This window comes from Xyrauchen texanus, chromosome 24 (genome assembly GCF_025860055.1).
Source record: "Xyrauchen texanus isolate HMW12.3.18 chromosome 24, RBS_HiC_50CHRs, whole genome shotgun sequence".
Lineage (NCBI taxonomy): Eukaryota > Metazoa > Chordata > Actinopteri > Cypriniformes > Catostomidae > Xyrauchen > Xyrauchen texanus.
In genome coordinates this window covers 22,019,015-22,045,621 of record NC_068299.1, presented here as the reverse complement: position 1 = coordinate 22,045,621, position 26,607 = coordinate 22,019,015, and the positions used below count along the sequence as shown (strand labels likewise).

Below are 26,607 nucleotides of genomic sequence, written 5' to 3'. Positions count from 1 at the left end.
AACCGCGCGGCGGCGAGATCACTGTCGCAACCGTCTATGTTCGCAACTCTCATATTTAATGGCTCTGGGGTGCGTTTCCCGCAAAACGACGTAACTTGCTGCTCCACTACCGTAGTACGATGCACTGTTGAAGAAATCAACTTGCTAGTCACGAATGTTTCCCGAAACCGTATTGTCGCAAATTGGTTGTTCAACAATGTTGGTTAATGATGTCTCACACATGTGGTGGAGTAAAAACTACTTTTAATGAATCTGTTTGCGATCGAATTAATGCTATATGTTTTGCTATAAATTACAGACATGTCATCTGAGGACACTGGCCCTGTCCCAAATGGCGCACTTCACGCGGACTTTCGGTCTCGTGGACTTAAATTGCGCGTGCTCGCTGAGTCTACGAGTCCGTAGGCCGTCCCATTTAGCATTTTAACGCTCTGAAGTGTGCTCAGCAGCGCCCCCTTTGTACCCTTGAAGCGGTCTTCCGCGAAGCCCGCATAGATCCAGGCTTCACGCACTTCAAGTACCCAGGAGTCCTTGCGAAAGGCCAATCAGACAACTGGTGTGAAGAGCACAGACAATTGATAACATGGCTGAGAAGAAAATATTTAAGTGTAAGTATCATTATGGTTTTTATGACTGTGTACATTTTACCAGTTGTTACCTACAGTTTATACAAACATTATGGTCATCGACCAGTGGTTGATGTCTCAAACATAGTAATAGCGCGCTGAATAATAGGCTGATCGCATAACGATTCATTATATAGAACCGAATGGCAGGGCTTTACTGAGTCATATGTAAGTGAAGTATGGATATTTAAACCTGTAAATTAAAAACGACATAAAAAAAACAAGGTACACATAAATATAAAATACATATATATATATATGTATATAAAGAAAAAAGAAAATTAAACAGTAAATCAAATAATAATGACTTAATGCATTAACGACTTTTGACAAGTTATATGTTTATCTACAAAGTCAATAACATTTAATTGCTTACCCTTTCCTCCGTGCATAACATCAGCATTTGTATGCATGAAAAATAATCTTGTCTTCTACGACGTCGGAGCGTATAAATGTGATTTCTCTGCATGGCAAGCCATCTCGCAAACACAACAGTAAAAACAACAACAATAGGCAGCATATTTCCCCGAACCGAACCTGCAGCTCCTGTCCAACAATAACCACGCTTCACGATCGAGTCTGTCCCAAAAGTACTTCTCAATGCGCCCTTGTGGACTTGCGCGAGGGGCCCTATAAATCTGCACTACATGACGTCACCGAAGTGTGGACTCTGAGGAAGTCCACAAGTCCGGAGTGTGCCATTTGGGACAGGGCCACTCTCATATTTTTCTCAGTTATTTGCTTTATTTCCAGATTCAGTCGGCTCGTTCTTACGCACTAGAGCACGTTCACACATGCGCACTCTTCAAAAACGGTGCTTTAAATCTATTGACAAACTAAAAGACATAAAGGACATTTGTATGTCTTCTAAATAAAAGATACTGATTGTACTGAATGTCATCTTGCTTATTTAGCTCAAGATAATAATTTATTAAGCCCACATGTTATAATAACAAGAAACTCTGCTTCTAACCACAGGTCGAGAGCTGTCGTTCCAACCACACAACTCTGTGATGCTGTTTGCGAATGTTCGTTGGAACGATGGTTTCGGGAAACACCGAGTCATTGAACTATGATGATAACGACAGAACTTGCGACCATAGTTGGCTAACGATGCTTTTGGGAAACGCACCTGGTTCGCGCTTAGTAGATGCCGCCAAGGCAAGTTCAAAACAAAGCGCGGGCGCGCTGTACTGTGATTGGTGGCTCGTTTGACCAGTTACGTTTTTATCCACTCATAAATAAAAAGGAACGACTGATTTTGAAAATGTAGTAGAGTAAAAAGTAAGATATTTGACTTTGAAATGTAGTGGAGTTAAAGTAAAAGTCTCCCCAAATTTAAATACTTCAGTAAAGTACAGATACACAAAAAAGCTACTTAAGTACAGTAACGAATTACATTTACTTCGTTACTGTCCACCACTGTGGAAGATGAACCTTCACCCCAGTCTGAGGTCCAGAGCACTCTGGAGCAGGTTTTCATCAAGGATGTCTCTGTACATTGCTGCATTCATCTTTCCCTCGATCCTAACCTCCCAGTTCCTGCCGCTGAAAAACATGCCCACAGCATGATGCTGCCACCACCATGCTTCACTGTAGGGATGGTATTGGTCAGGAGATGAGCGGTGATGACCAAATGTAACTGTAATCTGAATACGTTGGATTTTATGTAATTGTAACGGATTACAGTCACACATTTTTTTACTCCAATTACGTAAAGCCATTAAAAGTATTCCGTTATTCCCCAAGCCTGCGAATGCCTAAAGCGGCCTTTTCAATGTCTCTGACATTCTCGTACGACTGTCGAATTTCTCCCCTATTGGCAGTAATGATGAATTGTCATTTTGCTCTCAATGGATTTTGATAATTGAAGGAGAAGCTGCCAAAGGTTTACATCAGAATGACATTACTGTGTGTGATTTTTTTGAGCAGATCAATAAATGAATTATGACCTGATACATCAGGTCATGATGCTTGCCAAAGAGTTAAATCTTTGTTTCATCAGACTAGAGAATTTTGTTTCTCATGGTCTGAGAGTCCTTAAGGTGCCTTTTGGCAAACTCCAGGCAGGCTGTCATGTGTCTTTTACTGAGGAGTGGCTTCCGTCTGGCCACTCTACCATACAGGCCTGATTGGTGGAGCTCTGTCAGATTGATCATCGGATTCTTGGTCACCTCCCTGACTAAGGCCCTTCTCCCCCGATCGCTCAGTTTGGCCGGGCGATCAGCTCAAGGAAGAGTCCTGGTGGTTCCAAACTTCTTCCATTTATGGATGATGGAGGTCACTGTGCTCATTGGGACTTTCAATGCTGCAAAAGTGTTTCTGTACCCTTACCCAGATCTGTGCCTCGATACAATCCTGTCTCGGCGGTCTACAGAGAATTCCTTGGATTTCATGGCTTATTTTGTGCTCTGACATGCACTGTTAATTGTGGGACCTTATATAGACAGGTGTGTGCCTTTCCACATCATGTCCAATCAACAGAATTTACCACAGGTTGACTCCAATCAAGTTGTAGAAACATCAAGGATGATCAGTGGAAACAGGATGCACCTGAGCAAAATTTTGAGTGTCATGGCAAAGGCTGTGAATACTTATGTATATGTGATTTTTAAATTTGTAATAGTTTTGCAAAGATTTCAAACAAACTTCTTTCACGTTGTCATTATGGGGTATTGTTTGTAGAATTTTGAGGAAAATAATAAATGTAATCAATTTTGTAATAAGGCTGTAACATAATAAAATTTGGATAAAGTGAATATATATATATATATATATATATATATATATATATATATATATATATATATATACACACACATACAGATATAAAGCTCTAAGTGTATTATTAAGGGTAAATGACTCTTCTAAAACGTAGTAGTGGTGAAGCAAGGTATTGCACCCTGCTGGATTTGCAGCGCTTATGCTGGCACAATTCTCACACATATGGTTGTCTTTCTATATTTAGGGCTGATAATGTTCAGACACTTTTTATGGCTGCTCCAAGCTTTCCCCTTTTACATGTGTGGTTAGATTCCATTTATGAGTGGATCCTTCCTGAATTCACAAAGATAGAGAGAATATGACAAGTTCTCAGGTTCACACAATGCATATGATGCAGGTGAGGAAAGTGATATAAGGAACACTGTCTCTATGGAAGGTTCAATTCTGTTTTATTTGCAGATATTTTTTGTTTTTGGCAGCATTCAGAGTAAATTCTAGCGACTGTTGTGTGTGAAAATCCCAGGAGATCAGGAATTACAGAAATACTCAAAACAGCCCATCTGGCACCAACAATCATGCCACGGTCCAAATTACTGAGATCACATTTTTCCCCATTCTGATGGTTGATGTGAACATTAACTAAAGCTCCTGACCCATATCTGCATGATTTTTTGCACTGCACTGCTGCCACATGATTGGCAGATTAGATAATTGCATGGATGATTGTTGGTGCCAGATGGGCTGGATTGAGTATTTCTGTAACTGCTGATCTTAAGGGATTTTCACACACAATAGTCCCTAGAGTTTACCCAGATTGGTGCCAAAAACAAAAAACATCCAGTGAATGGCAGTTCTGTGGACGGAAATGCCTTGTTGGTGAGAGAGGTCAACAGAGAATGGCCAGATTGGTTCAAACTGACAAAGTCTACATAGTTAACTCAGATAACCGCTCTGTACAATTGTGGTGAGAAGAATAGCATCTCACAATGATATTCTAAGATGAGGATTGGCACTATTTTGGCAGTACAATGGGAACCTACACAAAATTAGGCAGATGGTTTTAATGTTGTGGCTGATCGGTGTACACTCAGTGACCACTTTATTAGAAACACCTTTACACCTAAATATTCATGCGATTATCTAATCAGCCAATCGTGTGGCAGCAGTGCATAAAATTATGCAGATATGAGTCAGGAGCTTCAGTTAATGTTCATTTCAACCATCAGAATGGGGAAAAATAATAATATATATATATATGTATGTGTGTGTATGTGCCAGAAAAGTTTCCTTATTGGAAGAGAAAAATATTACAGAGAGGGATCATTAATTTTCATAATGATTTTCTCATTGGCGCTAAAACTATTTAGAACTATGTTGGTGTAACATTCGCTGTCCTGTCCAAACTGACCCTCTGGATCTTAGTCATAAATCATAATCATTAAAACATTTTATCACATTTAGGGGGCCTACTATTAGATTTAAAAAGCAAAAATCCTCTTGCAAGTGGAAGGTGATTAATAAAATAAGAAAAAGTGCACAACTCACAACTCTTAAACCCATTTGGCAATGTGAAGCTATGTGTGCAATCACCCGGTCTCTCTCCCTTTCTTTCTCTCTCTCTCAACTATATTTAGCCAATGAAGCATCTGCAAGAAAGATATTAGTCTGTTGATATTCCTATCAGCAAAGTGCTGTGCAGACCAAATGCACCCCCCCATACCCCTTACTCCCCCTTCTTACCCCAATTCTCCCTCCCTCCACAAAGGTCTGTCATCCAAGTCCCAACTGAATGTTGCACTCCTTGGGTTCTTGGTCTAGCCACAGGTCAAAGGTACCCTGGAATTGGTAAACTTAAGCCACCAGCCTTTGCCTATTTTCACTGTACCTTTGAGACCACTTTCCTTGAGGAGTCTAGAGCATTGGTAAGTGGATTATGAGATTTCTTCTGTCACTTTACTAACTGTACTCTGTTCAACTAACAGCTGCATGCCGGAGAGGAATACATGACCATATAATGACCTATAATTCCTGTAGCTGGGCATGATACCCACAAAACAAGTTTGCAAGCATTGACAGCACATGCGCTATGTTTGCATTGATTAGAATAATCAAAATTGAATGTTCAGTTTGCCCCATGTCTTTTGAAGTCAGAAAGTGGGAATGTGTTGAACACTCCCCCTTTAGCCTGGCTGATGATTTTATATGGTGTGCAAAGCCTTTACTGTCCAGCTGGGGGAACTTAAGCCTGGTGGACCCCAGCTCATGGTTATTATACAAGGTGGGTCACTGTGCAACCTCAACCCAACGCCACATCCTTCCATGATGTAATTTCAGTTTGAGTGAGATTCTCGATTTCTCAGCAGACTTAAGTCATCGTGTACATATATATACAGTACATTTGTATGTATTGTGACCTAACCCAAGAATCTGGCAATAAAACTGACGCCATGACTTGTAGCTTAAAGGTCTTGCTTCAAAAATGTGCTTATAAATAGCCATACTGTATTGAGTTACAGTCAAGTCAATGCAGTGTCTGCTATTAACAGAGCCTTGAAAAACTGCACATGTGCTCAGGAAAGCTGATGGGACATTATGAAATTTCTGCAAGATAAGAACATATTATTGCTTGCTAAGAACAGTTTCATCACCTCCATGTCCAGACTTTGAAATTGAAAATGTTCCATAGCAGTCAAGACTGCAATTAACAAATGTTTTAGGCTTAGATCATGTTAAAAGGGGTACAGTACACCTAAAATATTCAATTATGTAATTATTCACTCACCTTCATGTTGCTGCAAACCTGTATGGCTATATTTCTTCCAAATATCACAAAAGTAGAGGCAGAATGTAAGCCTCAGTCAACATTCACTTAAATTGCATCTTTTTTCCATGCAAAAAAAAAAAAAAAAAAAAAAGGCTCATGCAGGCTAACCTTCTCTCAAACACCTTTTGTGTTCAATGGAAGAAAATTTGCCATAGGTGTTTTGGAACAACATGAGGATTAGTAAAGGATGACAGAATTTCTATTTTTAAAAGCCTTTAAAAGTGTAACAACATAAACTATGTCTGTTCTGTTGAGATTCCACTGATTGCTTGTTTGTAAGGCTGATATTTCAATAATTGTGTCGAAACTATGTGTCAAAATGCCATCCCAAACAAACCAAACACTGTGGTAGGTTATACGTGTATTCTCACACATATCTGCCTGGGAATTCCTTGGAATTTGTGGAACGTGAGGTCATTGATATATATAGTACTCAGCAGGTGTCTGTCCTCCCCATAATACCTCAGGGACTTGCTGTGTCATTAGCATACACCACAAAGATGATATTATTACATCCACTTTAAGCTGAAGTGTGTAACTTTTTACGTGTTAAAATGCGTTCTCCAATATCAGCTTAATATGTAGAGACAACTACAAGTAAATCCACCTTCACTCCATCCGACAAACGACAGACGGTACCGGAAGTCATTCATTTCTAATGGAGAGTCGCACGGGACAGCGTGAGGTTCCGACCATCTCCTGATGCGACATTTTCGGATCCGATTTGAGCGCGAAGTGAGAAATATCAATAGATTTTGTCCTAAACTTTTTTCTAAATGCCTGCTACTTCTGTATTTTGGACAATTAATAATGTAGAAGTCCGAAATGATTGTTTACGTTGCAAATATGTAGCCTATGTGTCATTTATTCCTGCAGACACAACACCTACATATTTAAAATCACATGATTTTCTGACCGTTTGCTGAATTAAGGTTGTTGTTGCTGTTAATTATCATTATATTAAATATTAAAACCGAAATAATGATAAATAATAATGTTAATAATAAGTAGTGAGTGAATAGTAATTCATACATCTGCTCAAAAAAATCACACGCAGTAATGTCATTCTGAGGTAAAATTGGCAGCTTCTTCATTTAACAAAATCCATTGAGAGCAAAATGACAATTCATCATTACTGCCAATAGGGGGAGAAATTCGACAGTCGTACGAGAATGTCAGAGACATTTGCAGGCTTGGGGAATAACGGAATACTTGTAAAGGCGTTTCGTAATCGGGGTAAAAAAATGTGTGACTGTAAACCGTTACAATTACATAAAATCCAACGTATTCAGATTACAGTTACATTTGGTAAAAATTTGGATTACTAGCAAGATTACAACTTTTATATAAAAAAAACCTGACATACAAATAAAGACCTCTGCTTTACAGTGGTACTGATAACATCAGATGCTTGCATGAGATCTGTTCTGGTTCTCTCTCGTGAATCTGGCACCGCTTACTGTCACATGTGTAAGTAACACCTGTCTCACATCAACATTGTGCTCTAAAGGCAAACAAGGTCGAACCATTAAGGACTGTTTCATCACAATGGCCACTGGAGAAATATGATTCTCTTCAATGGAGAAAAGGGAAACAACATTACAGTTCAGTGCAATTTACCTTCCAGCTGTGTAGATGGGGTGATTTTCCATGGACCCAACAATTTAAAGAAGCATTTAAGGGTAAGACCCACATGGAAACCACATTAGTTAGGATAGCTAACAATTTGTAATAAGTGTTCCCTAATTTCTCCATCAGACAATCTGTCGATCCCTCCATCCGGTGAACGGCCAATATTCCGGTACACAGGACACCTACTGTCAAAATTTAATTTGACTTCTCATTTCCATCTTTACTTCAGTTGAAACTCTAAAATTGTTCTCTGAAATGCATTCATGTTGTAATGACAACAGTAATTGGGACAGGATTTTTTTTTCTTTGTTAAATGATCTAGATTGTACACATGAATACCAAATTAATTGAAAATTAAGTTCTTAGGGTAAAAGTGCAATGGATAATTTATCTGATTTTGATGCTTGTTATAAATGTATTGTTAAGAACTGTATGGGTGAGGGAGAAATACTGGCATATGTAACATTTTAAAACTCGGAATGCAGGAATAAGTAAATCAAGACACACTAAAAGTGTTTAAATCTATTTTGATCTATTCTTTAAAACAATATTTTATTTCTATTTGTCAATCAAATCCTCCTTAAACAAAATCATAGAATCACCCATAAATGTTAGCTGGTGATGTGTGACTGTGGATCATGAGCAAAGAGAGGACAGACACCGGAGGCACTGCATTAACAATAATAATAATGATGATGAAGAAGATCATCTACCTATTGCAGTCGGAAGTTATTGAATGGTCAGTGCCAATAAGTTTACATGCTAACTGCAATACATGGCAGAATTTAACATGGTAACATTTTTTAATCTGACGCATCATATCAGATTTTGTTTAATGTTAACCAATACACAATTCATCGCAGACTTGGAGGATCTGGCTGTAATATGTCGATTGATCACTTCCATTTTTACATTCTCTGAGTTGGTTACAAGATTGTCGACATCAAGAAACGGATCAATTATCTGGAGTCATTGGAGAGGGAATTAGCTGCTAACCCGCTAGTGACAAAGACAGACTTTCAGCGCGTTTGGGAAAAACAGGAGGATTTGGAGAATCCTAGTCAACAAAACAATGTCAGAATTGTTGAAATTCCTGAGCATGAGGAAAGCAGAGATATGGTGAAATTTCTAGACAAGCTCTTCCTGAGTCTGCTCAATATAACATGCCATAAACTGGAAATCAGTCGAGCTCACAGGGTCCCGGTTTGGAAATTGGCTGAGGGAGACAGGCCCTTCTGGCCAGATTCTGGCCAAATTTGTAAGATCATCCGATAAAGATCTCATGTTACAAGAGGCGTGGAGTAAAGGAAAGCTTTCTTGGAAGAACCACGTAATTTTCTTGTTCCCAGATTTTGTGAATTCGACAAGAGAAAAACATGATTAATTCAGAGAATGCAAGAATCTCTCAAATCAACAGAAGATCATGTTTGCTCTGATGTTTCCGGACAATCTGAGAATAGATGCTAAGGATGGCCGTAGATAATTTGCACACCCACAGCAAGCACTGTCCTTCATAAAAACATTTGGAGTGAGTAAGCCATTTGTTCATTTTCAACTCGCTGAACAAACACTCGACTACCCAAGGAAGCTGGGTGCCTTTTTTGATTCTTTTTGCCCTGGTTCTGCCTAGTGGTTGGAGTTTGTTTCATGTAATATAATTTCTTCCTGACAGTTTGTGGATAAACCTGCATGTTTTTGGTGCTTATGCCTCCTGTGGTGTGGAGTTTGTTTTGTGGAACATCTCTTGCAGGTCATTGGAGTGATTTCTTTTTTTTGTTGCACTCATTTATCGGCCGAATGGGCCGGCTTACTGAACATTCGTTTGACTGTCTGAGGAAACTGAACTTTTTTTTACTGTGCTGGTTCCACTAGCAGCTGGAGCTCTTTCTGTGGAGGAATACTCCTTCGGAACAGTTATGTGGATGAATCTACTTTTATTTTGTTTTTATTCTGCTTATTGGATGGAGTTTGTTTTATAGACAATTTTTTCCTGTGTACACCCCTCATGATATAATATTGGGAGGAGACTTTAATCTTTTGATGGACTCAGTCCTTGATCATAGTGAAGCAAGTGTGTAAGCCCCCTAAAGCAACATTGATGATTCTCAGGATGTTCTTGGCCTTACAGATATTTGGAGACTTTTGTGGCTGGGAGCGGCGCCCGGAGCTGAGGTACCAATCATCAAGCTGCGAGGGTTGTTGGGCGGACAGAGGGTTCCAGTCATCCCAAGCGCAGATGGAAGCAAATGAGTGTGCCGGGGGGCGGGTGGTTCGTGGGGCTGTGCCCAGCGAAACCGAGCCCGCTGCCATCCCCAAATCACCTCCATCGCCAACCGGGTCATCTTCAATCCCGAGTGAAGAAGGAGCGACGCGGGGGTGGCTGCAGTGGCGTTCGTTTTGAGAAACGAAAGCCGCGACCGCAACGTTGCCATAGTCATGTCCTCGCTTTAAGAACATGAACCATCCACAAATGCTGCCTCAGTGTGAACGCTACCCAGGCTACTGAAAAGGGCGTTCAACGCTCGCTTGTGTATGTTGCTCTTTTACCAGAAAAAATCTCTTTTAGAGGAGAATAAACTCTTTTAGAGAAATCGAACTCGTTTAGGAGAGAAGCGCTGTCAAAGCGCCCAGGAGCAGAGTCTGCACAGCGTGCAGATAGGAGAAAGCCGCTGGAATGCGCTGTCAGATCCAACAGAATGCTCTCTTGCAGAGGTGGGTGAAGCAATCGTTACACACAGATCGCTGATCACATAAACGTTCAGCTCCGAAGAAAAAATCTGTGAGACAGTAGCTACCCTGCTCCCCTTTATACCCGCATGTCCGGGGGCGGGGCATGCAAATTCTGTCTGCCAACTTGTCATTGGTCTTTTCTCAAGTTCAGAGGTACGCGAGGCTCTCAGAAGAGACCCCTTGTGTCACTACAATCGACACAATGTCGAGTGAGTGACAGAAGGGGAACTATATATTTCTACTAAAGAAAAAGCACAAGTAGATAATGCAATGGCATTGCTCCGAAAGAAAGGATGGTTGTTTACTTCAGTAATGTTTTTTTTTATTATTATTATTATTTGGAAATAATTTTTTATTTTATTTTATATTGTTTGAATAATCTTTCTTTTGTGTGTGTGTGTATCTGTGTGTGTGTGTGTGTGTGTGTGTGTGTTTTCCTATTATTTACAATGTATCAAACTGTAAGATTGAGGATCCATCTCAGCCACCTCTTCTCTTCTAAAATCAATTGGACTGTTTTGGTTTGTGAACGGTGCTTGGTCTGTGGTCTGAGCAATTTTCTCTTGTGAACAATGACACGCTGCCTGCCTCCTCCACACGTGACCTTACCAACAAGCTTACATCATCCCTCTCATGAGCGCACGTCACAGAGATGTACGGAAGCGAACATTTGTAGTTAAAAAGTATATAAGTATTGTTTTGTTTCTAAAAATAATAAATTCTTTAGGTTTAGAAGAACTTTATTTTTCAGCTGGAGTCATGTGGATTATTTTGATGCACCCTAAATATGTATTTTGGACCATCAAAAATGGAGTACATTCACTTGAATTGAAGGAGGAGGCCTGAAATGAAATCCTAAAATCTTAAAATATTTTTTGATGAAGAAAGAAACTCTGTGGGTGAGTACATTATCAGCAAATGTTCATTTTTGGGTGAACTATTCTTTTAAATGTTGCCTCAAGCATATGGCTGAACCCTAAATTATGTATTAATAAGTCCCCATTCTGCTGGTCAGAGTGGATTGTGAGGGGGGTTACTACACTCGGTGACCTGTATGAGAGTGGAGTGCTGAGATCTTTTGAGAGTTTGGTTCAACATTTTGGGACCCCCCCAAAGCGGCAGATATTCTGGGAGAGGTGATTACTGCTTTTGGAAAAGGTCATGAGGCATCAGTGTTTTACTGCCTGCTAATTCAGAGTCTGGGGGATGGAGCTTCAACTTCTCTCAAGAGATTATGGGAGTGTGGACTAGGATTCCAAAAATTTCAAGTCTAGAATTTTTTTACATATGCGATCTTGAGGCAATCAAAAAGTAAAAAAATAAAAGTAATTTGATAGCATTATTTTCTTATTGAGGTAATTGGATTTAGTTAAAATTAAATTTTTTAATAAGTAACTGGTATTTGTAACAAATTACATTTTAAAAGTAACCCTTCCAACCCTGGTCATTCAAAGGTTTATTTAAAAAAAAACTGGCAATACTGTATATGTGGCGCTTTTACAGCCCTCCAGCCTGACACAACAACATTGACTCAACCAATGAGTTTGGGGGCAGGGCTATCAGTTTGATCAACAGAAGACAGGGGAAGCAGTCAAAAGGCTGTTAAAAAAACTGTGTTTTTATTTGTTTTTATTTTTGTTCCATGGCGTTAGTAGTGCACAAATGACACATTTCAGCTTTAAAACTATTGCAGAAATTAAAGGGCAAAGATCTATGTTAAATTTACTTGAATTACCACTTACCTTGACCAAATCAGTGTAATACAATGATGCTTGATGGATAAATTGTTGCCTGGCCTTACTTGTAAAATATTTAACATGTCATGAACCACAATCAGAGTTATGAGAAATAATTCTGACATAATTTCAGCAAATATGAAAGGTCTCTCCAACTTTCCTTTGAGTCTTGCTTTACATGTCAGTTAAACATATTCAAATGTAATAGATCATCTGTTATGTGAATTTGTAATAGTTATAGATATCTAATCAAACCCCCTACTCTTTGGAGATCTTTGTTTTCCTCAGTCTGAAACCATGCCTCTCTCAGGAACACCAGCCCCACCCAACAAGAGGAAAAAGCTTTCCAAGATCATTACTGACCTGTCACACATAACCCAGGATGGTAAGACATTTGTGCTCGAACTTGATGCATATTAATTCATATAATATCATACTGTACATCTAAGCAAAACCACCATTCATTATACGCACCATTCATACAGGATTTTGGAATCTTTGCTAAGAATAACTTATCCTCTTGACTATGATATTGAGCTCGGAGACTAACAGATTCTGGCTTTTCTTATATCTTTTAACTTATATTATCAGATTTTCTTCATATGCATTTTGTGGTGCTGTATATAATTAAAGAGTGTGTTTGTTTAGCTTTCCAGAGTCTGATAGGTTGAAAGGTGTCTTTGAAAGATGTCATAAAATAGATTAGAGGTTATGACAATGCCAAAACACAGACAGTATCCAGCCTGGTCCAGCCATTGTGTTAGCTGCCAGTCAGAGAGATAGCCAGAAATGTACAAAAGTTATTTATGTCACTTTCAAACTGTTAATTGGGAAATTGTCTAAATTTCATGGCCTGTCATTAAGGTTTCAAGTGTCTGGATTGAATATGTCTTAATGAGAAGTAATATCATTGCCACAACATTTATTTATTTATTTCACAGCCAAAATGCCAGCTGTCTCTCTCTATTAATTACTGGACTATCTCTCCCTACTCTTCACCATTATTATCATAGGACTCATCCTTCTTTGAAAGAATATTACATAAGAGTCTCCGGGTGAATATTTAACTTATTTACATGTTATTTTCCAGGCTTTTGAATGTGAGCAAAAACTGTTGTTGTGGAAGAACAGAAATATACACTAGCCTTTGAGGAGAGTGCTGTTGATGTTTTATCTGAGAGATTCCTGTGATCCTGACATTTATGTCAGTATTTTTACTAACTATGCTAATGTGTCATTAATGAAGTAATGACACAGTCAGTTATTCCATGTTAAGCAGTCAGTGATGTTATAGCTAATGTAGAGATAGTCCTAATAAGTTTCAGTTGCACTTTGTATTTACTTGATCACTGTCATCAGCATTTCCAGGAAACTGTGGATTGTTTTCCAGCAAAACAGTGGGTGGCAGGATGATGAATAGCTATTTGGTTACTGTTATGATTACAATGTAGAAAAATAGATACGTCTGAATATGAATGATACACTGAGCACGTATGACTTCTGTACAAGAGAACCCGGGAGAAATATCTCTTTCAAAGTACAGAAAGGTCTCTTCATATTAATAATACGATGCACAGTTATACTGTTGTACAACAAGTGCATTATCAGCACTATGATGTTATAGCCTCTCAGTTCTCTTTCTGTTGTCTCAAAGCATTTACATTTTTGGGATTGTTCTTTCTTCACCAGAACACATTTGAAGAAAAATAGAAAAATATCTTAGCTCAGTAGGTCCTTAAAATGCAAGTGAATGGAAATTTCTCTTCTGAAGCTCCAAAAATCACAGACAGTCAGCATAAATGGCATCGATATGACTGGGTTAAATTAATGTCTTCTATAGTGACATGATCACTTTTGGTACGAGAAAAGATCAAGTTTCAAGTACTTTTGAACTTTAATCAAATGTGAGGGTAAGCTTCACAAGAGAGTGGAGTACAAGTGGTATCTCGTGTGACGTATTTGCGTTGCCATGATACCGATGTAATCTCACATTCTCAACTCAGTTGAGACATCCAGAATAAGCACAGAAACACACCATTGTGAGTAAAGAAACAGATAAATACAGATCTAAACCAAAACCAAACAAGCTACTGTACAGCGTTTCTCCTTCTCACTTGTAAACAGGGCTGCTCTTCTGGCTGTGTCGCATGCGTGTTTCAAATGCCAATGCAGTTACCGCTCCTGACTGGAACCATGATTTGGAGTTTAAAAAAAGTACTTAAATATTGATCTTTTTCACACCAAAACTGATCGTGTTGATTTAGACGACGTTAATTTAACAGTTGGTGTCATATGGATGACATTTATGCTGACTATCTATCATTTTTGTCTGTTTCCATTCACTTCAAGATATTTTTCTATTTTCCTTCAAATGTGTTGTGGTGAAGAAAGAAAGTCATATACACCTGAGTAAATAATGAGAGAATTTTCATTTTTGGGTGAACTATCCCTTTAAGTCTCTGCAATAGCTTTTCTGGAACTTTGTATTTTGGCACTTTTCAAGTTCTTGTATTGCTTTTGTTTGCAGTGTTTTTTTACTTGAACACACTTTGGATAGAAGTATCTGCTAAATTAAAATATATATGAAAAATTGTATAATGCCGATTGCACTTTACATTAACATGAATAAATTACATTTAATAGCTTGCCAGATACTTTCAACTTAGAGAAGTACATGCTCATATTGAAGTTAATATTACTGTTAAATTGATCACACTGTTTTGTAAAGGACTTGACCAGTAATTTATCAACAGTTTTAAAATGAATAATTAATTAATATCTGAACATATAATTACTACATTAGTAAGTCATTATTTAAGCAATAGCACACATGCAAGAGCGCTGTTGTTCTGTAAAACATGTCTAACAGGTTGTAACACAGTTGAAGGATGGGCAAGGAGGAGGCGAGAACCGGCTTGTCAACATAAATTATATTTTAATGAGAAACTTAAACTCAAAAACACATAAACAAACACACATGACGGACATGCCCGTAATTCTCCCTCTCTCAAACCATCGTCACCGGCCGCCTTTATCCCTCGCGCGCCTCATCAGGCTGATTGGGGACCAGGCGCGCGATATTCCGACCGGCCCCGCCCCCCTCCGCTCCACACAGGTTATCAAAGTCTTGCTGATATATGATATATAAGGAACAACAGCACGATTGTGGGTGTGATATTGCTTTTAGACAACAGTTTAACATACAAGTAAATAACAGAGAATAATTTACGTTGCAGACAAAAATTGACCAATTAGTTTGCATATTTCTTCTCTGCCAGCAAAAATAGTTCCAAAAGAATCCAAAGAATCAAGCAAAACTCCACTCTCTGCACTGCACTCAACACTCAGTATTGAATTACTGGTGTTTTATTTGTAAAACAAAATCTGTGTTTTTGAATGAATCTTTTAAATTTAATTGTCCTTTTTCACTTGCATTGTTTCAGTGGTGAATGACTGTGAATGACTCGAATCGGTTGAGACAACATTTGAACGACTTATAACATAAAATACACTCATTTGTTGCACCAACTGCCGTAAATATGCAGTCTCTAGAATTGGATACTAAACAAATAATTGAATGAAATCAAAATGAACTATGAATCAAAATCCCCACCAATATTTGGAAAGGCACGAACACAGAGAAGCAAGGTGATACAAATAGTGAAGCCTCCTAGTGCTGTTGGACTGTATATAAGCACTCTTGGAATGCTGCTCATTGAGTAAGATTTGAGGACTGGAACTAACTGTTGTATAACACTTACTAATAATTACTCATTATTTTTAGAGTACGATTCAGAGCCTGAGGCCTCAGAGTTTGATTTGGGGAAAAAGATCAGGGCACCCAAGGATATCATGCTGGAGGAACTATCCCTGATGACGAACAAAGGCTCCAAGATGTTCAGGATGAGACAGATTCGTGTGGAGAGGTTTATCTATGAAAATAACCCTGACCTCTTTAGTTGTGAATCCATGGTAAGGAATGTGAAGAGCTCAATACAGTTATCAATGAACTTCTGTTTATCGTTTTTCAGCTGGCAAATTGTTTGCATCAAGGCCATATCCACACTAATCAGTTTAAGTTTGAAAACTCAGTTTTTCTTTATCTTATGTCACCTTTTTCTAAAGTAAAGGGTTATGGTGAGCATTTTCGAAAGTCTTAATTTATGGTGGAGGAAAACACCATTCTAGCTTAATGTGCCAAAATGGTTGTGTTTTCAAACAAAAACGTTAGTGTGGATGTGATCTAGGTCCAGAGACTAGCCACTTTGAATAAAATTAATGGGTAAAATTTGAACACACAACCAAGAAGCTCTAGCACCCAACAGTTGTAGAAAGGAAGTCCTGGCTTACAAGTAAAAGAGCCAATCACATTTTAGATACAGACGTCGCCTGTCAATCATCTTGAGAACATTTGTTATATAAGCCGGGAAAATTAATTAAATGTTTTATATGTTTAAACAAACAGAATAGGAAAATAAGCACAATTTATGATACCAGCGTTGTCTTGCTAATTTGAAATATGTTCTTTAAACGTAATCTTGACCTACCATCTTGAGATTTCTGTGTTCCCCCATTAAAGTAAATATGAGCTGCACTGTCAGGACTGGAAATAGTCTCCCGGGAGCATTCCAAAATGGCTGACAGTGGACTGATTTGCTAGAAAGATCTAAATGTATTCTATGCAAATATTCTACATTTTATAATCATTATATTTTCTACATTTTATAATCAGAATCATTCCTAATTTTAAAATGCCACTGATATTGTACTTCTGCTTATTATCTCTTTACTGATCTGTGCATAAAGGATAATCTCCAGAAGTTTGTGCCCAGTCTGGGGGGCCAGATGATGGATGTTGGTGGCCATCTGATTGGTGGACAGATGGCTAGCCATGTTGGTGGTGCCGGCCAAGCACCAGTGCCTCCTCCTAAACCAGGAAGCTATGGCAAGGCAACAGGGGATGGGCTGGCAGCAGGTGGGCTCACTGGAGGTGCTGTTGGGGCAGCAGGAGCTGGAGCAGGAGCCGGGGTGAAGGATGGTGTGTCAGAAAATGCCTCAAAGAGTGAGTAGGAACCCTGATGGACACCTTCAAACACTAGCCAGTTCAGCCACACTAAACTGCCATTGAGGCTTAGGATGAAAACAGTGTTAACGATTTTGTTCATCTCTACGTACAGGTTTTCATGTATATGCACATGATTGATCAATTTAAATCAGTTTATATTTCTCAACAGGCGGGGAAAATGCTAATACTGCTATAAAAGGGTCTGAATATGTGAAGACATACACTTCACCTTGGGAACGAGCGATGAAGGGCAATGAAGATCTTCTGGCCACAATGAAGTCTCAAATGCCAGGACCCTGTTCTTCTAAGGAGCTGCACAAATATAAGAGCTTCAACAGGTGCCTCATTGCACTTGCATTACATATTTTGGAGCCTCTCCTTTATTACAATGGCTGTAGACCATTTCAAACATGTAAAAATAACAAAGGAAGTATAACACAACTATTACTGAAGGATCCTTTAAATAAGGCTCTGAGTTAACATATTTTCCTCAAATAATGTCAAACGTTTACCTGAGGTGACTTATCCAGATGTGTGAGAGACTACACGAGGAAGGCAATTAAATTGTATCGTAGTTGTTACGTATACCTTGTCTTGTTTCACTGTTGCCCTTTGTTTGTCATTTTTGTCACTTTTGTAGTTCCTTAGTTTTCACTATTGTCACCCTTGTACTTCGTGTGCTCTGTTCATTGTTTTCACCTGCCCTCGTTAGTTGTCTTTGGTTTTAGTTTATCACCTTGTTATCTTGTTTGAGTTCTGTTTGTTCATTGGTTCCCGTCTTCCCATGCCCATGTATTTAAACCCTGTCTGTTTGTTCAGTCGCTGTCTATCGTTGAATGTTGTTTAGCCTGGTATGCTGTCCCTGCCCATGTTCTCTGTTTTATGTTCGTTTCCCCATTGAGGGTTTTCCTTTGTGTTTATTCGGTTGACTTCTTTAATAAAGTTAAGCTGCATCTGGATCCGCATCTCCTCGTCTGCCTTCACTGCTCATTCGTTACAGTAGTTCAGATGCTCACAATTATTTCCTCAGCGCAGAGCACCTACAGTATTATGATAAATTACGCTGTTAAATTAAGCTGTCTTTTTTTGTGTGTTCCTAATTTTTCCAACTTAAAAAGTTGTTGATAAAAGCGTCTGATAAATGACTAAATGTAAAAGTAAATAACTTGCAGAGCTTCATTCATTATAATGGGAGTTATCTATAGTCACATTTAGAGCTCTGCCTGTCAAATTATAAGTATTTGTCATAAAAGTTGTTTGCCTACCAGAAATAGTTGTGTGCTACACTTGTTAGTACTACTTGTATCTAGCCGTCTCGCTTCACTGCTGTGGTTCATGCGTCATGTAGCTTTTTTGGAGGTCTAAACACTTTAATTTCCACTAGTTCCTGTCATCAAGGGAGCATCCAGCCACTGATCAACATGGTCCATGTTTTAATAATGACATTTTATGACAATCGTGTTAGCGTTAGTAACGTTAATCTGGTTAAAGACACTATAAATGAATGAGGGTCCGTTCCATTCAAAAGTGATCATCCCTATACTCTATTCCCTTCAAAGACTTTACCAACCACTGTGAGAGCTTTGAAAGTCTAAAAGGTGTAGGGCTCAAAAATATTCATTCAGAACCACCTTTATTTGGAACAATAAATGAAAATTCCTTTTCATTGAAGCAATCTTGCAGAATAACTATCATGATTGTTCTCCCTTCAAAGTGCCCTTTGTAGGGTGATTAATGCAGTTGGATTCTGAGTTCTACACTATAGCTGGAATTGTTCAAGGAACAAAAATATGTCACTTTCTTAAACCTTATTGAAATGGTCTATAATTGTACATCTAAAAAAAATCTTGTTCTTTTTTGTCTTCATTACCCATCTCACAAACTGTGCAGGAGTGCTATACCCTATGGGGGCTTTGAGAAGGCCTCTCAGCTGATGACCTTCCAGTTGCCAGACATCGAGGTGGCAACTGAGGAGTCTGAACCAGCAGTGGTGTACCAGCATGACATAAGCTCAAGGCCCTCATTTAATCGCACACCCATTGGCTGGGGAGGTAGCATTGAACCCGGCAGTATTCACATGGAGTTGGATACTATACCATTTGATGGGGAGACAGACGACCTGTGAAGCTACATCCCATCAAAACAACCTTTATCTAATTTATGTCTGCCCTAATTAACCTGCACTCTAATACACACACACACACACACACACACATTGTTGGTGCGGCTATCCTTAAGAGGACTCTCCATAGACATAATTATTTTTATACTGTGCGAACTATAGATTCAATACCCTAACCATACCCCTAAACCTAATCCTCACAAAAAACATTCAGCATTTTTACATTTTCAAAAAAACATATATTTTTTTTTTTTATTATTATTTGAATTATGGGGACACTAGAAATATCCTCATAAACCACATTTATAGCATAATGATACCCTTGTAATTACCATTTTGCATCCTAAAAGAATGTCCTCATAAACCATCTAAACCCACCCCTCCACACACACAAAGACAAAACATACACATAGTGACCTGTGTATCAATGCTTGTGTCCTGTGCAATATTCAGAATATTTTCCCCACAAAAATGTAACAATCTGTTGAACCATCAGGGTGACATGCAAAATGTCCAATGTGAATGGAAAACCTATCATAATGTACACATTTAGCTTTAATTTATATCTGCATCTAAATGTGGACTTTTTACAAATAAATATGTATTTGCAGATGAATTTATGCATGAGCCATATACTTTTTAATTATAAAAGTTATCAGTTGGAGATGGAATGAGATTGAAGTTTTGTTTTGCTTCTTACTTTGTCAGCATGTTGCACTTTATAGGTAGAAATATTAGCAATAGGCTACTTTTATCCAGAAAGAAGACTGCTTGATGCACTGTTTTTTTCTGCCACTAAAATACAACCGTGCAATCTACAACCTTCTTTTTAAAAAACATATGATCTCATACAGTTTGTTACAGTGTAATTACTCATAATTATAGTCTTTCCAGTGGGCTATTTACAGTGTAAAACACAAATCACAATGACCTTGTCACAACAAAAAATCTACGTAAATCAGGTGTCAAAAATAAAAATAAACTAAACTGTTGTGTTTCCTCTAGAACATGCCAATTCTTTAACAAACCATTTATAGCATATATTGGTGTGGTCTTTTGTGACAATTTAAATGAGAAAGAAGGAAATGGGCCATTTAAGGAAACTTGCTTGTATTTTATGCAACTTCTGCAAACCACAGGCCAGCCACATGGCTGCAATAGTTCATAAGGACTTTTTACCTACAGGTGATATCAAATTCTTTGAAAAGAGTCCAGGCAGCCTCTGTTACAGAACATAGTTAGCCTCACTGTCACACTCCATCGACACCTGAGACGCCAAACATCGCGAGAGTTGGTTTCATTGGCTGCAGCACACAGTGACGCTGATGGATATTTAAGGTTTAGCGGCAGAAAATAACATATTTTGTCCTGAAGACTAGCCAGGGGGAGGAAGCACACGGCAAGGTAAGCAAACCACAATTTACTATCTTGTAGAGAGGAGGCAGCATCGGTTCCCCAGATGTTAAACAGTGGGCGAGGAGACGTTTCGCTCTGTAAGTTGTGAAGTTAAGACGTAGCTTCTCTTCCACATGCATGTGCTGCTGAAGAAATGCGAGTGACGTTAGTAAACAAACAAACGTAGGGATGCTTGGCTGACTGAAACGATGGTTTTATTCCTTTAATCACCTGAGTATTCCAAACTGGCGCTTTCTTGTTTGTTATGGTTCTTCACGATGGTTGTATTATATTACAGTACATTGTGAAGGAGACTCGACATCTCGCATGCTCTAATGTGCTGACAAAGCTGTGCACACTGGTAGTTGTGGCGCGCGCAACGCAACTGCGTACCTAGGACTTCGCCACGTAAAAGATTAATACGATATACGAATATATTATTTCATATCGCGTTATTATTTTATTTATTGATGATAAAATGCAATTGATGATTGATTTATTGATGATAAAATGCAACCATATGCTCATTCTCACCATTTCAATGACGTAGCGGTCTTTTCAATACAGTTGATGGTCGTCTAGACGCCAATATCATCTGTTGGTGTTTCAGTGGCTGTTGTAGGTAAGAAAGGCAAAGAAAGACTCTAAAAGGAGAATCAATCAATCAGTCCGTATTTATATTTCTTCAAAAATGACACTTTATGTTTCATAACTTTTGGTTTGGTGTTGTTCTGTCTGCAGTCACATATGATTTGAGATGATTTATTCCTATCATCACCTGCTGTTCAGGGGAAATTACATGATAATAAAATGTTAATAGCATTCATTAACCTTGAGTGAAAATGTCTCAATGCATGCAAACATAGTTAGGGAACTCTGCTTTCCAAAAGTATTCTTTTTCATTTTTTGATTCCCCATCCTAGACATAACACAATTAAAATTTTTAGAACGATTGGAATTTAATAAGCTATGTCATTGTCATGCACAAGCATCAGTCAGTCCTCAGCGCAATGGTATGTTATGTAAACAAGGTGACAGCATCTTTATTAATGCAGAGAAGAGGAGCGACCAAAACAGACACCCCTCCATACCAACTTTCTCCTTATGTTTTCACATCACCCCCTCCTTTATCCATTTCTCTGTGAAAAGTAAATAAGAGCTCTGGCATGCATGCAAAAGAAGGTTACTAATTGTTATGTAAAATTGAGAGATGAATAAATTAACATATTGATGGTCAGCCCACAAGGGCCTACGCTCCCATGTATTCATCAGCGGATAGAGCCTTCAGTCAGGTTAATTGGTTGGGGGTGTATGAGATTCCTGTAAATTTCACAACATGCTTTTAAGGGCTTACGACAGGAAAGCCCTTGAGGATAATTTTTATTAAACTTCTCAGGATAGAGGAACATTGGTGCTGAGTGGGGGACATTCATGTGTTAATCAAATCTTTGTCTTCATTTGATATCAGCCAAGGTCTTTTCTTGTGAGGGCAGTTTTCCTACTTCATCGAGATAACGCTCCAGCAGAGACAAAACATTTCTAATTTTGTTGAGAAAGCGACATACGTTTTCTGTATAAAACATCTCTTGCCATTTTCTAATATACATTATGTCTTTGTCATTTTACAAGGAGTGGCTCAGTGTTTTCCATTTTCATCAGTATTTCTTTCTTAATATTAATTGAGAAATTAATTCAATATGTAACAGTATATGAAGCCAATGCTCTGCATTTGGTCTTTGAGCTTTTAAAGTACAGTCTATAAAATTACTTGCAGTGAATTTGAACACTGAAGCTACACATAATAATGCCTGAACATAATTTTATTAGATCAGGGGTTTTTAAACTTTTCGATTCTAAGGACCACCAAATATAATTATAAAATAAAATAAGAAATAGAAAGGCAGCATTATATTTTAATGTATAAAGACCCATTTATACTGTGTGAGAAAAATAGCAAGCATGATGTTAAATAATTACAAATAATGATTCAATAATTATAAAATAAATATATTTTTTTAAATAATATTAGTAAAAATTATAAATTCTTAAAAAAAAATTGGATTTTAAATTGTTATTGTATTACAATAAATAAAATATCATGTGTTACATGTAAACTTTTTTCAGTTCAATTCAATTCTATTTGTAGTCCTTAGAAAACAAAATTAAACAGTTTAATGTCCAATTTGGTAAATATTTTCTTTTTAAATAATTGTACAGTGAATTACAGTGTGAAGAATTTACATGTTTCCATTGATCATGCTTTATTTAATGTGGTGTTGTGTGGTAGGGAGCATGTGAACTATTTGCTGTTCCCATATCAATTATCCATAGTAGCTTTAACAAATAATTGGGTTTGGATGCACCGAACTGAGCATTAATTGAAGCTGACAGTGTATTTGACATGCAGGGTCATTATGTGATGTGTTTAAACTGTGAGATGTCCTCTTATAGGCCACGGAGCTGTTAAGGGAAGTTATGATGTTTGCTGGATACAATCATGATATCAAGATGTAAGAAGACTTCATTTGTTCTGCGATTCCAAAAACTGGTTGACATTGTTCTGAATAGGCATCTGTGAGTAATTGAATTGGATTTTTAATTTCTTTTTCACTCCCTTCCATCCTCTCTATTTTTCTCATCTCCTCAACCTTTCTTCCCCTCCCATCTGTTTCTACTTAAATATCTGTGTGTATTATTGAAAAAGCTTGAGTTGCAGACATTCCTTGAAAACCATGAAATGTCTGCATAGCCATGAAGGCATGGAGTTGCGGGCTAAAGAAGTCTACACCCTTAAAACATAAGCCATCCAATCCATTTCTAAAAATGAGAGGCTGTTTCCTACAGACTTTGCTTAGCTAAATATGACTACTTTTCTGCTGAAATGAGAAGAACAGAATAACCCAAATAATTTTGACCCAGAGAGGTGTTAAATGAAAAACACAATATCCACATTCTTATCTCTGGGATAATAATTTCATGGTTGACCTCATAGTGTTTATAGATGATAAAGAATAGAGACAATTCAGTGGCCAAGTTCAGATGCAGAAATGCACTCGGAGATAGAAATTCTGAGAAATGCACCCATTTTGAACATCAGACTATTTTTAACCCTCCCCCAGAATTTCCATGGGAGCAGAACACAACACATTTGTGAATGACTATTTGCGTTCAGCCAGTGGCACTGTGCGTGTACTATACAGGCCACCCGGGGAGACACAGTGCACATATTGACGGATACGGTTAAGCAATCCTAATTTAACACCACAACCACTCGAATCCCATCAAGCCTCTGTTTGGGGACACTTTTGTCATAAAGTGACAATGCAAATAGGTCAGCCATGATGGTATTTATTGGTATGAGGTTGGATTTGAATTCATATGCTGATGATAAACCTTCTTCACTCCTGAATATTGTGTCATCTATAGGCCAGTAAATGTAAATATGAATGAAGATTAAGATTACAGATGACAGGTTCTTAACGTTTGAATGCTGGTTGAAATAATGTAATTGGCAAAGCTCTAAGAAAGGCTTAGCTGTTAATAACAGATTTTCAGGACAAATTAGTCATTAAATTAGACCGTACGTCCTTTCATTGTCCATCCAGTTAACAACACCACTTTATTATGGCAAAGAGGATTATAACCATAAATGCCCCATATGGCCTTTATTGGTGTTTCTGGCTATGAATAACCTTTTAATTGCAAACTTTGAATAACATGGGTAACTTGGGTTTTATCTTGTAGCTTCTATAAAGCAATGTTTATGAAATATCCATTTTAAGATTGTGTCATTTTGGGATGTTTCAACCAGTGTCCGTATTTAAGTTTTATATTATGGGGCAATATTTGCCCCTGGTTTTGATTTTTCTTTTTTTACCTTTTTGAGGGCATAATTTTTTCTAACAATTTAAAACAAACTGCATCTCATTTTATATTAAATATGTCAATTAAATCAATTCATTAATACAAATTTTGAAGTTTGAGAATGTATTACCTCTAACCTTAATAATTAACCAATGAATCAACCCATATTTATGCCATAATATGCATAGGACTGTATTTGAATATTAAGAACTATATCTAATGTTTCAAATAAAAAACAGAAGAATGCATTATGAGGGTATTTTTTGGTATTTGGAGGCAATGGTTGTTGTGATTTTCATTCATTTATTAATTTTTGTTTGCATTTTTACCCCAAGCCCCCTAAAGCATTTTTATAAAAATTGTATATATCAATTATATTTCAGTTTTTTTATATACTTTTTAAATATTTGTTTTACTGGCTCTGTGATATCTGTCTCTATGTTAACTGCCTCAAACCATATTTTCTAAAAGATCATATTGAAACACATTGTTTGGCATTGGATCATATGATCAGGGTCTGTTTAAACAGATAATGTTCATTATCTGTTTAGACAGTACAGTCAACATGTTTTTCTGCAGTACCTTGTCTGTCCATTTAAAGATTTAATAGGCAGGAAGGTAGGAGGAGCTTCCTAAGGAAACAGGTGTGTGCTGATAGGGATGATGTCATTGTTTCAGTGTCACCTGGAAAAACCTGCATGACTGTCAGTGAAATTATAAATTATATACACATTATAGCTGCTCACGACCGGATCACAGATGTCTGTCAGACAGGTGCTTTAAGTACACTGATACAGTATAAAGATTCGTAAAAAAAAACTTTTGTCATCCTGAGGGATTGTTTTACAGTTTCTGCTGACCAGATGCTGAGAGGTGAGACTGCTGTGTTTTAAATGTTTTAAAAACAAAAATGCATTTTAAGTCAGGCTTTACTTCGGTTAAAGAGGACATTTTAGTGTTCTTTTTGCGTTGTATGATAATGCAGTATACTTTCATATCTATTCTATAGGTGGACATGATGATTTTTATTTACACTTTAGTTCATGCCATAAATTAATGCATTCTCTTTGCACAGATCTGTATTGAATACCATGAGTTTTTACAGTAAGACAAATGATACATAGGCCTCCTGAATCTATGAAATTAATCTTCAACAGGAAATTAATCAAATATATTAGGATTCAGTAATATGAAATGAAAACTGGAGAATATATAACAATAATTTCCAATAGTGATCTGTTTACCTTTTATAAGTGGTGTAGTATTTGTAGAGCAGATTTAGTCTTATTTTTCTGTAAAATGCTTATTGTGGGATATGTTGTGATTTTCTCCAGCTTGTGTTTTCCCTATACTGTGCTTGAGTTGTGGTTTGTTTAATTCTCAAAGGGTTATGTGTTTTTTCCTGTGTAGACTGCAGCTGTACAGTAGGGCAGTGTATTGAAACAGATTTTCCGAATCCAAGGCACAAGCTCTCGATTAGATTATGATTTTCATTTGATGCAATATTATTGATTCATATGGGAATATTTCAGTTATAATGTCCATTTCTTTTACATATGAAATAAATTATCTGTAAGTTAATGCTGTTAATTATACAGGGGACCTATAGCTTTTAAAACATTTTTACATTTTACTTCTTATATTTTATTTGTTTTTCATCATTTGGTCACATTTTAGCTTTTTTAAAATAAACAACTCACTGTATTCCATCAATATTTATATATATATAATATTGCATATATTAAATGCTGATCAGTCATTAAAACCACTGACAGGTGAAGTGAATAACATTTAATATCTTGTTACCATGGCACCTGTCAAGGGGTGGGATATATTGTTTCATTTAATTTATTTTTAATGTAGACCAAAGTGCTGAACAATCAGCATAA

At 37.5% G+C, this 26,607-nt stretch overlaps 2 protein-coding genes across 4 annotated transcripts in view; both read left to right on the top strand.

Annotated features, from left to right (window-relative positions):
* Positions 1 to 5,105: 5,105 nt before the first annotated feature.
* On the top strand, positions 5,106 to 20,075 carry LOC127617687 (myozenin-1-like). The gene is made up of 6 exons (XM_052089733.1): positions 5,106 to 5,272; positions 12,544 to 12,657; positions 16,057 to 16,244; positions 17,079 to 17,334; positions 17,507 to 17,675; positions 19,228 to 20,075. The coding sequence occupies exons 2-6, from the start codon at positions 12,570 to 12,572 to the stop codon at positions 19,460 to 19,462; spliced, it is 936 nt and encodes a 311-aa protein (XP_051945693.1). The 5' UTR covers positions 5,106 to 5,272; positions 12,544 to 12,569; the 3' UTR covers positions 19,463 to 20,075.
* A 155-nt stretch (positions 20,076 to 20,230) lies between these two features.
* Positions 20,231 to 26,607, top strand: part of LOC127617674 (inactive ubiquitin carboxyl-terminal hydrolase 54-like) — a 60,659-nt gene continuing 54,282 nt past the window's right edge. For all 3 annotated transcript variants that reach the window (XM_052089699.1, XM_052089698.1, XM_052089700.1), the window contains exon 1: positions 20,231 to 20,863. The gene's annotated coding sequence lies outside the window, so the exon portion shown is untranslated. The remainder of the gene's footprint in view (positions 20,864 to 26,607) is intronic.